We start from the raw sequence: 17,183 nt of genomic DNA on the forward strand, positions 1-17,183 counted from the left end.
ACAAAGAGCACATGTTTAAAAGTCTATGATAACTTTTCTAAAAAGAGGTAAGGACTGAAGATATACATGACTTTGTATATATTTTGGTTGCCTGAATCCTTAAGAGACTCTTCTTTTACATTAGAAATAAGGACGGATATTGTGCTATGGGAAAGGAAGAGGGGAATGCAAAAAAAGACCCAATGTCTGCTTAATTTTTCTTGTTTGTTTTTTGAGACAGTGTCTCACTACATAGGCCAGGCTGAACTTGGAACTCAGTGACTCTCTTGCCTTAGCCTCCCAAGTTCTGGGATTACAGGTGTGTGCTACCATTCCTAACTCCTTGAGAAGAAGCAGAAGTACAAAAGGCTTGGAACATCTTTTTGGTATTATGGTCAGGATTGAACCCAGGGCCTCACACATGCTAAGCACACACACTACCCCTAGCACTCCTTGATCATTAAGTCTAGTTATCCTTAAAAGGGATGAGGCAGAGAGGGAAAAGGATAGTGCCTTCTGAGAGGAAAAAGGTTGTCCAATCTGTTCTAGGATGCCTCTCTTTTCTGTCCAGTTCCCTAGATCCTTGGTTAAATATGTAACAATATTATTCATAGGATATAGCATGTCAATAAAATAGGAAGGCTAGAAGAAATACAGGTGAGAAGCACTGACCTAATCAAGACTTACTGTACAAATGACCAAGGACTAGTTATACAGATAAATGAAAGGGAGTAGGAAATAACAGTAGCACAGAATAAGAAGAGATACACAGCCTGGACTACATATATGAGTTCAAGACCAGCCTGCACTACACAGTGACCCCATCTGAGAGAGAGAGAGAGAGAGAGACAGAGAGAGAGAGAGAGAGAGAGAGAGAGAGAGAGAGAGAGAGAGAGAGAGATTCCTATTCCTATAGGTCTGCTGACCAGGCTGTTTTAAGATCCATACCAGTAAACTGGCCAATGCTAATCAATGCTAAAATGTACCAGGAATGTAAAGTTCCTTACAGGTAAGTCAGGTTTTATACCTAGCAAAACATTTTGTAGGGTGAGGAAAAAATACCCAGAGAAAGATAGGCCAGGATTATGGGCTCAACTGACTTGTTAAGTAAAAAGAACTTAGCCATTGCTGAGAAGTGTAACAGTATGCAAACTACAATACATAGACAGCTAACTTACCCAGATATTCACTATCTTCTTTAATAATAATATGACCTTCAATTTTCAGGTAGTATAAAACCATTCAAAGTAACAAGCACATTTTCTAGTTTGCTGTGCACCTACATATGGCCATGCGATCAAGGTTTCATTAATGCGATATGGATAGAAATAAGGTGCACAATTAAAAGTAAGGAGACCAGGGCTGGGGATTTAGCTCAGCGGCATAAGCACGTGCCTTGCAAGCAGGTGGTCGTTTCGATCCCCGGTACCGATAAAAAACAAAAACAAAACAAAAAAGTAAGGAGACTTTCTATTCGGCCCTTCCATTTTTTTCTTCCACTAGTTGGAACATAAATGTGATATTGAGCCACCCCTAAGGTATTGCCCTTAAATATATGTCTCAGAGGGTTATCACTTTGTGTATCTAACCACTAAGTAATAGGTCTGTCTTAGAACAATCACATCTACAGTTTGAGATAAAACAGGAATGCGCAAAGGACAGGGGAAAATTCCAGATGAAGGCTACCACTTCACCACAAAGGACATCATTAAACCATTCCAATCCTTGTTCATGGTTCTTGGGAACTCACCGGCACGCCATGAGACATGAGAGTATTAGGATTCATAAGGGTGACAAGCTGGTGCAGAAGGTCAGGCTGGCTATCAAAAAGCTCAGGTGTCAACTTCTTCATCACTTCTTCCAAATGTTCTGCTGCAAGTGAGGGTACTCCATACCAAGTCTTGGGCTCACCCCTGATCAAATGGAAAAGGGACACACAGAATGGTCCCACTCGTAGTCATGTAGAGTCCATTCTGACTACCTCCCCACTTGCTCCCCAAGGCTCTGCTCACCAGTGGAGGTAGTTAATGGAGTAACTCCAGTGATCTTCAATATGCCAGCAAAAAGCTGAGAAGACCATGCCCACGTAGAGCCAGGGCACCTTCATGCCAGAGATATCTGCATTGATATGGCACAGTACAGACTGCTCCAACACTGGCATCACATTCAGATTCCAACCACTTGTGGCATACTCCTGTCAAGTCAGGTATTTGTACAGAGGGCATGAGGGTTATGCTAAGGAACTGAGATCTTAAATCATTTGCTTAGCCTAGAGAACCTTAATTGTGAGGTCATACCTAAACATATAAAATACACTTAACGTTTGCCTCTCCTCTCCTCCCAAAATGTATACAAGTAAAATTTGAATTCAATACACTTCAATTTCAAGATTTATAGATATATCCATCCCCCAAAATACCCATGCGTTAAAAATTTCTGCTCTGCCATCTGATTTTTTACAAAGGTGCTAAAAATATGCACTGGAGTCAGACATGGTAGCACATGCCTGTAATCCCAGCACTCAGGAGGCTCAGGCAAGAAGATTACTGGAAGTTCAAGACCAGCCTGGGCTACAAAGTGAGCATAAGGCCAGCCTGAACTGCATAGTGAGACCCTGTCTCAAAAAAAAGAATATGCATTGGAGAAAAGACATTCTTTCCAACAAATGGTGCTGATGAAACTGGATTTCAAAATGCAGAAGTATAAAACTAGATGCTTACTTCTCATCACACACACACACACACACACACACACACACACACCCTAAATGGATTAAATACTATGTAAGACAAGAAACTATTAACACAGAGAACACTTTAGAACACTGACATCTGCAAGAATGCCAAAGCACAATAAACAAAAAGACAATGGGATGAAATTTAATTAAAGAGCAAAGTAAACAATAAAACAAAAAGACAACACACAGAATTGAGAGACAACATTTGCAATCTCTATGTCTGAGATTAATATCTAAAATAAGAAATTCAATTCAATAGCAAAAAAGCAGATAACTTGATTTTTAAATGGGAAATAAGCAAGTGCAAGGGTCTTGAGTTCAATTCCCAGTACCCCCCCCCCAAATCCCTGGAAATAAATCTAAACAGACATTCTCAAAGGATGACATACAAATAGCCAATAGGTACATGAAAAAAAATGTTCCATGTCACTAATCATCAGGGAAATGCAAATCAAAACACAATCAGAGATCACCTCATATCAGTAAAAAGGCTATTATCAAAAAGACAAACAGGTTTGAAATCCAGCTCAGTAGAAGAACAGATGCCTAGCATATACCGGCCCTAAGTTTGATTTCCAACACCACAAAAAAAAAGAAAAAAAATAATACATGCTGGTGAGAATGTGAAGAAAACTGCTACATACTACTGAAAATGTAAATACAGTCATTTTACAAAACAACCATATTAGAAAACAGTATCTTCAAAAAACTCAAAACAGAGCTACCATATGATCTGGCAATCTCACTACTGGATATATAGCCAAAAAAATGGAAATCAATATGCTGAAAAAATATCTGTACTCTCATGTTTACTGTGGTAGTACTCTTTATAGCCAAGAAATGAAAACCACATAAGTGTCCATCGACTGATAAAGGGACAACAAAAACATAGTACACATATACAACGGAAGACTATAAAGTTACAAAAAAGGACAAACTGTCTTTTGCAGCAACAAGGATAGAAGTAGAGATCATTATGTTAAGTAAAATAAACAAGGCAAAGAAAGACAAGTATTGCATGTTGTCACTCATATGTAGACTCTGAAACTAAAGTTGAGGTTGATCAACTGCTATTAAGCTAGTTAGAAAGGAGTTAGAAGTTTTGGTGTGGTATTATACAGTAGCGTGACTACAGACAACAATTGTGCACTACATATTTTAAAGAGGTAGAAATGATCTGGAATGTTTTGATCATACAGAAATGACAAATGTTTGAGGAAATAGATTTGGTTACTGATTACAACATTCCACAACGTATACATGTATTGAAATATCCCACAATGGGCCGAGGATTTAGCTCAGTAACATAAGTGCCTTCCTTGCAAGTGTGAGGTTGTGAGTTCGATCCCCAGTACAAAAAAAAAAAAAAAAGAAGTATCACACAATAATCCATATGTATAATTTTAAATTTTTTTGCATTTTAAATAAATTCAAAAGCAGCAAAACAAAACAAAACCCTGCTCTGAACTCAAATACACTTTTCCCCTTGCAACAGGCCTGGACCCTGAATTTACTCTGTGTACCCAAATCCAACTCCCTAAACACCTATGAATGAGCCATGCACTTTGCCAGTTTATTGCACATACTTTCTCATTTAATTCTTTTAAAAATTTGCAAGTCAGGCATTCTCATTTTACTGATCAGGAAATAAGCTCAGAGAGGTAAATGAAGCCATATATTATATTTCTACATGCCGTCTTTTACATGCAGCATTTTATCTAAGCCTCACAGCAAATGTATATAAGTATCATTATATTATCAATCTTATAGGAACATTGAGTCCTTCAGACACCAAATGACTTGCTTAAGTTCACAAAGCTAAAATACAACCATGATAATTACCCACTCACCTCCTCCTCAGGGGTTAGGTGCCGCTTACTGTCACTGACAGGGAAACCGCTGCCAAATTCTTTGGAATGGATGTCAGCTCCATATTCAACAGTTACATCTTCCTCAATGCTATTTACCAGTCGCCAGAACTCCTTCTCTACAAGTTCTGTGGGCACCATCTGGGGTAAGAGGGACAGCAGATGACCATGGCTCATTTTATCCTAGTCCCACTGCCCCAGATAGGGTGAAATCATATATACCTATGACCCCAAACCCAACACTAGCCCAGCCCTCCATCACCTACATGCACAGGCATATTGAAGTAGTCGGCTTTGAAGGAGTCAGCCATCTCCCCAAAGCTCTGCAGAGTATATTCCCGGGTAGCTTGCTCAAAGCCAAAGGCTTCAGGGGGCCGTTTACACTCCTGAAACCCAAAAGAGACCAGGTCATCAAGACAAAGGCAGAGGAGAATCCTCACAAGTAAAACTAGAATGTAGGGCAGGAATAGGGAACGAGAAAAGCTTTAGGTTAATTTCAAGTCTGGCATGGTATCACCCTGCTACTTGGGAGGTTGAGACAGGAGGATCACTTGAGCCCAGGAGTTTGAGGCTGGACTGAGCAACACAGTGAGACTCCATCTCAAAACAAAACAAAAACATAAAACCCAACTACAATCCCACAGCCTTCAGAAAGTGCTTCCTCATCATTATAGTTCATGCTCTTTTTTTCAAGACTTCACTATCTAAGCTCTGAGTTCTATATGCTATTCCATACTCCTCTTCCACCATTTCTCCTATCTGGTAAAAAGTGACTTCACACAGGGTGCATAGGAAAAATGTTTTTATGTTTAGACTAGAACTACAAGCCTAGGAAAATGGCACAGAATATTCTAATACCTTATTGAACGAAAATGAAACCACCAACTTCCATAGTGTAAAACCCTATACTGTTCCACGGCTTTTTTTGTTTTGTTTTGTTTCTTTCTTTTTCCTTGTAGTACCTAGGATTGAACCCAGAGTCCTACATTCCTAGCCCCTTTCTTATTTTAAGACAGCTTCTTGCTAAGTCACTAAGCTGCCTACATTGGGCTTGAACTTGTGTTCTTCCTGTCCCAGCCTCCCAGAGTGCTGGGATTATAGCCTTGCAACACCTGTCCAGCTGTTCTTTAGACTATCTCAAAAGACAGGACATGAGTCTCCTCACTTACGTTCATAATTTTATTTTTGTTGTTGTTCATAATGTTAGATGAGAACTGAATGTACCCCAGAGTCAAACACATGCTCTGACCATGTTTGCAAAAGAATCTACCTGGTCCACTAGTTCACAATCATCTAGAGAAGGCAACTAAGTACAGCTGACAGTTACCTTCATCTAAGACACTACTGGGTACCCAAACTTTTCTATACTAGATTTCCCACTACTGCCAAGACAATTATGCACTGCCCTCGTCTTTCTCTATCTGTGTGCATCTATATGTATGTACATGTACATGTGCACAGCTGCTTTGCACAACCTGCTTTGCCACATCCCTAAAATAAGGCAAGAACATCAATGTCTGCTCTCCAGAAACCTAGAAAGAAATGCAGAAGACGAGCAGCAGGAATTTGGATGAAGGTAAGAAGCTCATGAAATGGACCTGCCTGAATCCCCTGGACACGTGGCCCTCAATGTTACTTCTGATGCTCTCCTCAATATCCTACCTGCCTGAGGCACATTCTTCTCCATGTAACTGTCACTGCTACTATGCCCTCAGACTAGAACACTCACCACTCACCCACCCTGTCTAGTTAAGTCAGCACCACTACAAACCAATTTAAATGCTGTAATAGGAGGAAAACCACTAAACATTAAACCCATCTGATGAAAGAAAATTCATTCCTTGAATAAGCTTAATGTAGAAAAATGACTATGAAGTAACAAATAAAAGTATCTAACACTGTCCCAAACTTGCCAAAAATAGTCACATTTACGCAACAGCAAAAAGGTAAGAAAATATACCAGGTTATTAACAATGATTATCTCTAGGCGGTGGTAAGTAATTTGTCTATTTTGTTTAATAAAGATACAGGTAGATTTGGAAAATAAAAGGAAGATTAAAAAAAAATTTTACTCCTGTCCTTCAAAGTGTATTCCTGACATCTTCCCTAATTACTACCCTTAATTTTTTTTTTCAACTGCCATATCTCAAGAGTTTCTAACATTCAATTAAGCATCTGCTCGTATGTCACCACACAGAATCCAACTAATCATGACACATTTCCACGGGGCTCTGGGAGTTACCAGAGGGCAGAACCAAAGGTTAGGTCTCCTTTTCTTCTTTCTCCTAAAGCTTTGCCAAGCCCCTGCACCCTCCACTGACGCAAAACATAGGACTGTGGATGAACTAGGAGGCTGCCTCACCATAAGACATGGATACCCTATGTGGTGTGTGGGGCAGGGGAGGTCTTACCGCCATGACACACTTTGGGCACCGCCAGACACCTTTTGGGATCTCAGGCAGAGGAGGCAGCAAGCAGAAGATGTGGTAGTTGTCATCACAGCCATCACACAGCAAGAGTTTATCATCCTCATCCCCTCGGGAACACATCCGGCACACATATGACTCGATCTGCCAATCAACACAGCCCTGCTCAGCCTTCAAACACCAAGCCCCTCCAGATACTACACTAGTCCTAAGTTCTCTACTAGAAACCTTACTGTGCTTGCCAGTTGGACTGTTTGTGGCTTGGTAAAGGTTAGTCATGTAAGGTCTGGAGTTCAACTGAATGCATATACCATCTTCCCAGTAAGCAGATGGAGCTGTGAAAGCAGACTTTATCACTCAGTCTTGAACTGTCCCATTTGTATTCCTTCAATACTTATTGAACCTGTATTTAGCACTATGGCACAGAAATGGGTAAGGAATAGTATTTGCCTTCCAAAGGCATACAGTGCTCTAGAAACACATGTTCATAAAAATTAGTGTACACTTTAGTGTACTGTGGGAGCCTAAAGAAGCAATCAAATCAGATGGTGATATAGGCTTTGAGGAAGGACTTCACTAAAAAGGTGACACTTGAACTGGTTGAAATACGATGGCAAACTGAAGCTTGGCAATGGAGCAGAGTACAGAGGGCAAGTCTTCCAGGCATAAGAAACAGCATGTGCAAAGGATTTAGGATTGAAAGAGCACTACATGTCTTGGAGGAAAAATAAACAAACCTACAAGTACTTCAGTGTGGCTATAGCAGAAGGGTAAAGTAGGCAGTGATAGGGAATCAGAATAGAGATCAAAGACTGGATCAGGCTTAGGTCTTTATCTTGAAGCAGTGCACAGGAGTCTCCTCCTCTGGACCTATCTAGCACTTCATGTACTAGCACAGATGGCACCTGATCACCCTTTCTTATTCCTTGTTCCAAATGAGTTGACCTTGTTTCCCCAATTAAGTGTACCACCTGATGGTAGGGCTTGCCAGGCCCACTTTTCTGCTTAATAAAACCTGTTCCAGTGCCACACTGGGAAAATGCTTATAGAAGGGATGAGAAACAGGGCATTAGGAAGTCAGGGCCAAGTCCTTACAAACTGGGCATTGCTGTGGTTCCTTCGCAGCCTCATGGTCATCTTGGTGCAGGGCTCTGGGCTATGACTCAACTCCTCCTTGCTTTCCAGGAAGGTCTTGGGAGAGGTTGATTCCACCTTCATATCTCCACCTGATTCCTCCTTCACCACTACAGTGGGGGGACACTCTGGCCCTTCCTTATCTAGGAGAGAAAAAAGCGGCTCTAAACATAGGTCTAGGACACATAGTGCCCCCAGTTCTTTCCCTAGGTGAGGACATTCCCAGCCTGTTAGGTCTCACCTTTCTTCCGCAGAGTCTTATCCTTGGCCATGAGACCCAGGCCCATCATCTTGGGGCCTGCTCCATAGATCTGTAGCTTCTTCAGCTCTGGATTCTTTTCAATGTCTTCCTCTGTGGGTTCCGGCTAGGATCAAAGAAGAAAATGAATAAAGACTGCTATCTGACGCAAAAAAGAATAGTTCAGACTACATATCATCCAAGTTCATACCAGGGCCTCAGGCACAGACTGGTAAAGGCAAGAATTTAGAGTTGCTTTTTGGAGACTGGGCAAGTGAATTTCTCCCTCAGCCTCTCTTAGAAAGGAATTAAAGACATGATCTGTCTTTCCAACTACAAAATGAGAATATTAACTTCTTCCTTGCAGTGATGAAGGAGTAGAATCTCTCTCCAAATATCTATATCTAACAATGTTTGCATTACCAATAAGTGGTAGTTACTAATATGGTCTGCTAAATTATGTTTTAGTAATCTCAAGGATAGTTCCTGGCTTATTCTCTGCTGTTTCTCTAGTTCCAGGAGAACACTTGCCACATAAGCTTCTCACTGAAGGCAGAATATAAGGTCTACAACCAGAGTGAATCAGGAAAGAAAAGCAAAAAGGGATGACATGCAAAAAGCATTGTATAAACAGAGCAAGACTATGTTTAGCAGCTCAGCCAAGAGTGAAGAAACCAGGAAAAATGAAACCAGAGAGGGGCACACTAATGTTTAAGTTTAAGAACTCAGGGACTAATAAGAGACAGTGTAGCAGAAAACATGGCCTCAGTCAAAGGAAAGGAAAGGAAAGGATTCTCTCCAACCTAAACCAATTGTAAGAAAGAAGTACTCACATCAGGCTGCAATCTCTTGGCCCGCCGACCATAGCTGTTGAATTTGGAAGGTTGCACAGACTGTCGAAGGGGGATGCTGTGAGGTTTGTACTCCTTGTCCTTCTCCTCATTATCAAATGGACGTGTGTTACACTGCTGGGAACAGATGAAGGGCAGGAGTCAGAGCATGCGACTCCAGATCCCAAAAGCAAAAGTTTCTCTCTACCCTCGTCAGTGGCTACCAAAGTTATAGTCAGCACCTCTCATCAATAGCCTCTGTTCAACTGGTCTTTATCACTTAGATCAGACACACTTTGGAAATTCCAGTGCTTTGTTTACATTATTCCTCCTCCAATGACCTACTCAACCATTTCCCAAAGTAAATCAGATTCCATCTCTTCCCAGCCCTCTTTAGTCCAAAAGACCCCTTCATTCTTAGAATTCTTGTATCAGTTAAGACTTTGTCAAATAATACTAGACTGGCCCTATAGATAGATAACTCTAAGACCTTTGAGCTTTGGTAGTGTGGGAAGAGAGAAGGCACTAATAGGAAGGGGTAAGGTCTAGCTCCCAGGTTTCTAGATCACAGAACCAGTACTATTTGAAACAGGTATGATAACCTGTGTCTAGGGGTAAAGCCTCACTGCACCCTCACTGGGCATTCTTACCACAAGGTTGGCTCCAGATTGGTACATCTCATAGGGATAAACAATGCGTTCATAGTGAGAGCGTAGCAGGGAACCAATGTTTTTGCCTGGCGGGTAGTTGAGGCGTTGAGCCACTCGGGCCCACCGACGATCCTTACAGATGGCTTCATAACCACCTTCTTCCACCACAATCTGAAAGGATAAGCAAGGACAAGTGGATGTACTATAAGAAAGGATAAGTGGATGTACTATGCGTATGTACATGAGAGTGCAGGCCTGTAAAAAGGACAATGAAGACAACTCCAGTCTCACTTCACTGGTGGCTACCCTCTTATTCCAACCTTACACTGCAACAAGAGGCCAAAATGTTCTGAGGGCAACCAGTGTGTTACCAGGCTATGCCCCTTCCACTGCAGCCAAAGGGGCCCCCAGAGTAGCAAGGCTGAGGGGTATTTGAGGAAAAACCTGTTCTTACTTTGCTGAGGCTGTAGAGGTCCAAGATCCGTCGTTCTACATTGGGAATCTTTAAGGAGGAGCCCTGGATTTCCCAGAATTTGGCAATCTGGTCCAAGTAGTTCAGTTTCACTCTCGTCTGGGCCTGAAGAAGAAATGGCTCAAACAGGCTGGCCACCCTCTCCTCCGACCCGTCTTCTGACCCAATCTTAAGGGCGGAGAAAGGGAACAGAGCAGCCCACATACAGTATCCAGGGCTTCTCCCAGTGAATAGGATTCCAGGCTCTAGGCAGGGCTATCCTCACCTCTTTCTCATCTCCCAAAAGAGACGGTCACAACAGGCAGAGCTTTAGATATATTCTGTCCCAATCTCCCTGATAGGGTTGTGGATTATCATCTTTTGCACAAACACACAGAAGGCATAGGAATTAAATCACATAGCAAGCACCAAGACAGCTGAATGTCAAATTACTCGTTTTAGCTTTCCCTATGCTACTGACTTGCTGTATAGCCTTCAGCAAAATAGTTCCAATCTTTAGACTGTAATTTTATTATGAAAGGAAAATAAAAAATAATTGCTCAATTCACTTACCCCAGAAGGGTGAACTTAGTATGAGGACCAATGAAGTCCCCTTGGAAACTTCCAAACTGTACGTAAGCTCTAGGCAGGTTTCAGAGAATGAAGGCTCCAAGAGTATATTTACTTCCTCAAGTACCACAAACCTGATTCCATGACAGCTGAAGGGTGAGGGTGCATGCTACCTGTAGAATGACCTGAAGAACTAAGATGGTACACTAAAGCAATGTTGGCACCTGGCTAATCCAGGACCTGACCTGGGCTAAAGATTCTATGAACCAGGTGTGTACCACAGTTGTCTGAAGTTACAATAATCCAAGAAACACTCCCAAAGGCCCCTAAGTCTGTAACTATCTCATTTTGGTCTGAATGTCTGGTTCTAGGTAGACCTATATAGTCATCACTATTCACTATCTTGCCTTTATCCCACTAGGAGGAACAAGGATGGTTGTTTCTGTTTCATAGTTGAGAAGAACTAAGGTCTATTTCTGGTAAGAAATGACCTATGGTCTACGGCCATACCACCCCAAACACGCCCGATCTCGTCTGATCTCGGAAGTTAAGCAGGGTCGGGCCTGGTTAGTACTTGGATGGGAGAAATGACCTATGGCTCCCTGACTGTAAGAACCATTAAGGGGCTAGGAACACTACTACTGCCCCCAATTCAACTCTTTAGCATTCTGACTTTGGCCTCATCTCTATGTCTACTCTTCATGAGCCAGTGCTTATTCTCTAAAAGACTTGCCCTGTTCCATGCTAAACAGCATCTGGCCATAGCTGTACCCCCCAGAAATGGTCAGATCTGTTTCTTTAAGGAACTTGCCCTTCCCGTAAGAGATGACTTTGGCCCAACTGGAGCAGCTACCAGTCTGAGTCTAGAATGGTAGTTCGTAATAGGGGCAATACTGATAACATCCTACAATGTACAAAACAGCCTCGTCCTAGTGACAAAAAAAGATTCTCTGGCCCAAAATGTCATGAGTGTTGAGGTTGAGGAATTCTGGTCTCAATGATAAGAAAACTTTTACCTTGTAGGTATTCAGGAGGCCCAACTGACACCAGGACATCTAGTAAGGCTTACGGATACATGGCAGTGGGTGAGAGGTGAGAGCACACATTTAACCTACATACTACATAGAAAATTCCCAGACCCTACCTAGAACTAGCTTCAGGGCTCCTACTCTTATTATACCAGGGAATGCTGAATCCCCTAGTGGAGAGCCCTATTTGTTCATGCAAAATGGCCTAGACTTCCTGTACAGAACAGGAGGGGAAAAGCCTATTTGCCTGACCCCTGCTAAGTCTAACCATTGTAGCTTTTATACAGGCCAATCTTTTTGTTCTTGCCCTTCTACCTCACCTCTTATGTTAGCAAATACCATGGAAAAGGTAGAACTCACGGGACTGATGAATGAAATACATGAGGCCATAGTCTCTGGCCAAGGAAAGAAGAGTCTCAGCCAGCCCCATATTTTCCTTTTGTTGACCCAGATAAGAGTAGACAGGGGAGCTCCACAAGTAGCAAACTTGTGGGGAAGGGACATCCCTAGCCTTTGGGTCACCAAATCAGAAAACAGTAAATGTTTCTGCTCATGGTCATATTCAAAACTTTTAAGTGTCCTCCATACCCCAGGTACGTTAAATGATAAAGTAACTCAGCCAGAGAAGATATGAAGAAAATAGGATCTGAGTTCAAGAATCCATCCATTCTCCCAAACCCACCACTAGCAGCTAGTCTTCTTACCTCCAGCTCATTCAGCCTCTGGATCCGGGGAGTAAACCTAAAGTTGTCCACTTCCACAGCAAAGGGTGGCTGCCAGTCCTGAGAGAATAGACAGGGGAAAGGGATTTGGGTTATCCAACACAGCACAAGACTATAGGGCACCAACAGTTGCTCTGCACCCCACTCACATTCATACTTTTCTAGAGCTCTAGCATCCCAGATGTATTAATCTCACCAACATCCAACCCACCCACCCCCATCTCTCTTCATTAATTACAATAGGACCTAGCATTCTCTCAAGTCTTTATCGAAGACCCCATGAACATGCTCTGGGAAACTTTTACTACGTCACTTCCAATAGGACAATGCCAGGATTTAAAGAAACAAAGTGACGGATCCATAAAGAGTTGACTCTGAAGCCTCCGCACACCCACATTAACCCTTGCTCCCTAGGCAATTACTACAGGGCACATAATCTTGTGTACTGAAAAGCACACAGATCTGGAGTCAGAAGACTTTGGTTCATGTTCTAGCTACACTAGCTAGTTATGTGGTCATACCTTTATAAAACTTATTTTCTCATTTTTAATGTAGGCATGTGTACTCTTGCCCTAACTTCCTCACAAAACCAACAGGAGAATTAAACTGGTTTTCAAATGAAAATGTCACTCAAAGGAATCATCAATTTCACTGTGACATCTGCAGCTGACATCTAAGGCTGACCCCTCTATCCAATACACTTGCAGAGTAGCTTGGCTTTTATTCTGGCAGGACTTAAAGGTTTGGCCCTTTGCAGTTATCTTTTATCTCAATTTAAAGGCCCTTAGATAGACACTGCAGGGAACAGCAAGGAGTAGAACAAGAATCTGCATCACTTACTGGGTCTGAAAGGGATTCTATGGGCTCTCTCTCATACACCTGCCTGGTACAGGAAGGGGCAGAATGAAAGCCAAGTAAGGGTAAGTACTGTGCTGTCTGACCATGGTGGGAAAGAATGTGGAAATTTGGAGAGGGAAGTGAGGAAAAGATAATGAAAATGAGGGAGACCCTGTCCTGGTAGGTTGGAGATTATTCTGCCCTACTCAAGGGGTGGCTGTGAAAAACTTACTTCCCAACACCTGTCCCCCAACTTCCCAAGCAGTTCTCTCCTCCCCAGAGCCCTGGCTCCCGTTGGGATGGCAAAAAACAAAAAGCAAAACAAACAAACAAAAAAAACCCAAACCACCACACAAAACAAAACAACCTAGGACAATGCCCTCATTTTACAAATGGGAAAACTGAGGCCCAGAGAAGTAATATGATTTCTCCAAAAATCACATGCTGAGTCAGTGGTACAGCCAACACTAGAATCCATGTCTTCTAACCACAGGCCCAATGCTCCTTGCACTACATCAAGCTACAAGTGTTTCTCAAACATGCATATATATGGAAGGAGGAAAAGGGGGAATAATAAAAAAACAAAACATCCAAAGCTGTTGACTTCTGCAAACATATTTGTAAAAAGAGAGCCAGAGGATTCATTCTTGTATGCACACATACCCCCCTTCCCAACAGAAGCAAGTAGAAAACATCTTGGACCAGCGAGGCAGGAGGAGAATATAGATTAAAATTCTTTGGCTCCAGTCCAGTCAAACCCTTTTTTGTCTCTCATAGATTAGGGTACTCCCTTCAGTGTCTCCAGGCAGAAAAATGCTCAAACCCAAAACTTCAGGTACCTTCTTTGCTGGTGAATCAAGTACTAGACAAGAATCAATGCACCATCAAGACCTGACAAAGAAACTGCAAAACTCAAATCCTAGAGCAGGTGCTACAGATACAACAGATAACTGGGGAAGATTCAGCAAACTTCCTGCCTTTGGTCCCACACTATTTGCCAACGTTCAATGCTGCAGTATTTTTAGGACAAAAAGGTTGGCTACCTGCAGGAAACCAGACCCTTCAAGCTCCCAAACCTACTTTAGAAATCTAACACTGTCTGACCACTCATCTATCTCAAGTGTAGCAGTTACCTATCCAGCAATGGCACCCCAAATCAACCTTCCCCAGTCAAACCTCAAATTTCCAGGTACACACTCATATACAAGTTTCCACCCTGAATCCAAGTATCACTTCGGTGAGTACTTCAAACTCCAAACAGAAGAAAGCCAGCTACTTACTTAAAGGTAGTCTAGGGGCAGTCTTAGGCAAAACAAAACGAACAAAAACAGCCAGGCCTCTTGGATTAAAGGGAAGCATGTTGTGGTAAATGAAAAAGGGAAAAAGCCTAACACGGACAGTTCCCTGTCCTTGCCCAAGAACATATCAAGGACTCATCGCTCATCTCCTACCTGGTCACCCAAACCCAGGTAGAATAAAGGAAATTCAGAGGGCCTCAGCTACCTCTTAGGTCAGATATACCTCTTTCCCCCAGATACGCCCCACCATTTCATTGAGGTCCTCCTTAGCATTGCCCAAGATTCCAGCCTCTCCCTTCAGTGACCCTCCTGACTTCTCACTACCCATTGCAATTCCCTTGCCATGGACAAGGATACCTCTGAGACCTGTAGCTAAGCTCCAACAAGGAAGAAATCAGTTTACCTAACACCTCCCAGGTAATCCATTTGAAACTAGCCTAAATCTGTGGCTGAGTACTGAAAGTACTGAGTTGGGTAAGAAGGCTGTGGTGCCCTCCTCGGATGGGAATGCGGATCCCCATCCTGTGAAACCCACTCAGAAACACCCTACTTCAGCCAAACTCAATTCTTGCCATTAGAAACTCAAGTGGTCACTGAATAAAATGCATCATCATTTCTCTTCACAGTAGCAAGGCAGCAGCCTGTCCTAGACCTGGGGAAACTTCTGGCCTACCCAGGCCTAGGAGGAAAGATATGGTCTTTGTTGCTGACATCCGGGAATCAAGTGTTTCAAAGGGAGCAGACTTCCACAGTTCTATTCTGATGGGGAGGTCAGTGAGGCACAAGCAAGAAAGCCTTATACTCTGGGACCTCCTACATCCTGGGCCAAAGCAGAGTAGAAATCTTCTAAGAAGGATTCACATCCAACTACCAAGCCAACTGTCCAAGCCTCTACCAGCAAGTAGAGGTGGAGGGGGAGGTGCAGGAAAGGCCCTGACATTGTCTTCAATTAGAAAAGGGGGACAATTCTCTGAACTCACCTCAGAGGATTCAGATAAAAGCATTTTCTATGAAACTGACTTCCTGACTGGTCCACCAGGCCAAGATATTATCATAGATGAATTGGCATGGCAGGGTGTGAGTAAATATGAGTCACCCAGATAGAAGCAAACCAATGACCACATCAAACACCTTTACAGCCAGACTAATTACCATGTACCAAGTGCCTACTACACACAAACGCTACCTAGTTTAATCCAGTCCTAGGGAAAAAACCACTCCTAGGACCCATTTCACAGGCTCAGAGATTACTTTATATGCCCAAGGTCACACACCTGCTAAGCTTCAAAGTGGAGTTTTAAACTCAGGTCTGTCTCCCTTCAGAGATGTGATCTTTCCCCTACACTATGCTGCCTGCCTTAAGGGAAATGAAGACATTAGTGAAACCGTGACCTAGATGGTTTGAAGTAACTAAAGAACACTCGGGGTGCCTCTCTTTGAACTCTTCCCCAAACACAGGGTATCCCCGTCTTTAACCAAAAGTAATTCTGAAGAACGGGAACCGAGGTGGTTCTTAGACCGTGGGTCATTTGTGTGCCTCACGCCACGAGAAGACCCCCGGCACCTTTCCTCCAATTCATGTCGCGTCCACAACGGTCCCAGCCATTCCATCTCTCACACTTCCAGCTGCCCTCCGCCCCAGATTTTACCGCAGGTTATCCTATCTTTCATCCCCGGCCTCGCCGCTGGCAACCGCCCCGGGCCTTACCGCGGGTGGGCGGATCTTGCAAATGCCCGACTTCTCGGCGATGGGCCTGATTTTCGCGATGTAACCAAGAGGGTCTCGGAACTCGGCCCAGCTAGGCTCGAACACCGGGCACTCCGGCGGCGGCAAGAAGTCGTCGGACCCCGGCTCCATGGTGGGCCCGAGGAATGGGCCAGGAATCAGGAGGGCTCGGACCACCCTTATGGGCTCATGGCGCCGCTGCTGTCTGAAACCGAGGCACTGCTCGGAGACTAGGCCCTAAGCTGGGCGGCCGCCGCCCGCCAAGGGCTTGGGGGGGGCGTGTGGTTGCTGCGCTCTAGGAGTCTCAGGCTGATGCAACTGCTACCACCTCTTCGCTTTGCTCAATTTTTCCCAAATTCTGCCACTGCCTGCCAACTACCGCTGTGTTCGCTTTCGCCACCAGTTACCTCCCAGCCTCCGCGGCCTTCACCGCCGTAGCCGCCATCTTAGTTTGTCAGCGTCTCCCCCCCCCTCCCTTCACCACAACAAACTGGATCCCTCCGCGCGTTGTCCTTCCGAGCCTCGAATGCCTTGCGTCAAGCTAAATCCCAGAAAGCCTTTATCAGGTGGCGACTGAGCTAAATTGGCAGTCATAGGTTCCCTATTTGGAAGCAGTTACTCGAAATTATCTCTCCGACTGAGAGAAAATAGTTCACCTCAGTGGCGGAAGAGCAAGATTGTAATTCGTC

At 43.4% G+C, this 17,183-nt stretch overlaps 1 protein-coding gene across 16 annotated transcripts in view; it reads right to left on the reverse strand.

Annotated features, from left to right (window-relative positions):
* Kdm5c (lysine demethylase 5C) overlaps window positions 1-16,973 on the reverse strand; it is a 50,707-nt gene extending 33,734 nt beyond the window's left edge. For 5 of the 16 annotated variants that reach the window (XM_063245901.1, XM_063245908.1, XM_063245907.1 and 2 more), the window contains exons 1-12: window positions 16,477-16,972; window positions 12,616-12,693; window positions 10,317-10,439; window positions 9,863-10,033; window positions 9,216-9,350; window positions 8,386-8,509; window positions 8,106-8,287; window positions 6,996-7,154; window positions 4,851-4,970; window positions 4,567-4,725; window positions 1,992-2,173; window positions 1,730-1,892 (exon numbers count right to left, since the gene is read on the reverse strand). In XM_063245901.1, coding sequence (XP_063101971.1) covers window positions 1,730-1,892; window positions 1,992-2,173; window positions 4,567-4,725; window positions 4,851-4,970; window positions 6,996-7,154; window positions 8,106-8,287; window positions 8,386-8,509; window positions 9,216-9,350; window positions 9,863-10,033; window positions 10,317-10,439; window positions 12,616-12,693; window positions 16,477-16,626 — 1,746 coding nt within the window. In that variant the 5' untranslated portion in view covers window positions 16,627-16,972. Of the gene's footprint in view, window positions 1-1,729; window positions 1,893-1,991; window positions 2,174-4,566; window positions 4,726-4,850; window positions 4,971-6,995; window positions 7,155-8,105; window positions 8,309-8,385; window positions 8,510-9,215; window positions 9,351-9,862; window positions 10,034-10,316; window positions 10,440-12,615; window positions 12,694-16,476 lie in introns of all 16 variants that reach the window. The other 11 variants (XM_063245896.1, XM_063245897.1, XM_063245894.1 and 8 more) reach the window with 7 other exon arrangements.
* Window positions 16,974-17,183: the final 210 nt, after the last annotated feature.

This window comes from Cavia porcellus, unplaced genomic scaffold (assembly GCF_034190915.1).
Source record: "Cavia porcellus strain 051 isolate PalLab524CR breed Dunkin Hartley unplaced genomic scaffold, mCavPor4.1 scaffold_3, whole genome shotgun sequence".
In the NCBI taxonomy this organism is placed as follows: Eukaryota; Metazoa; Chordata; class Mammalia; order Rodentia; family Caviidae; genus Cavia; species Cavia porcellus.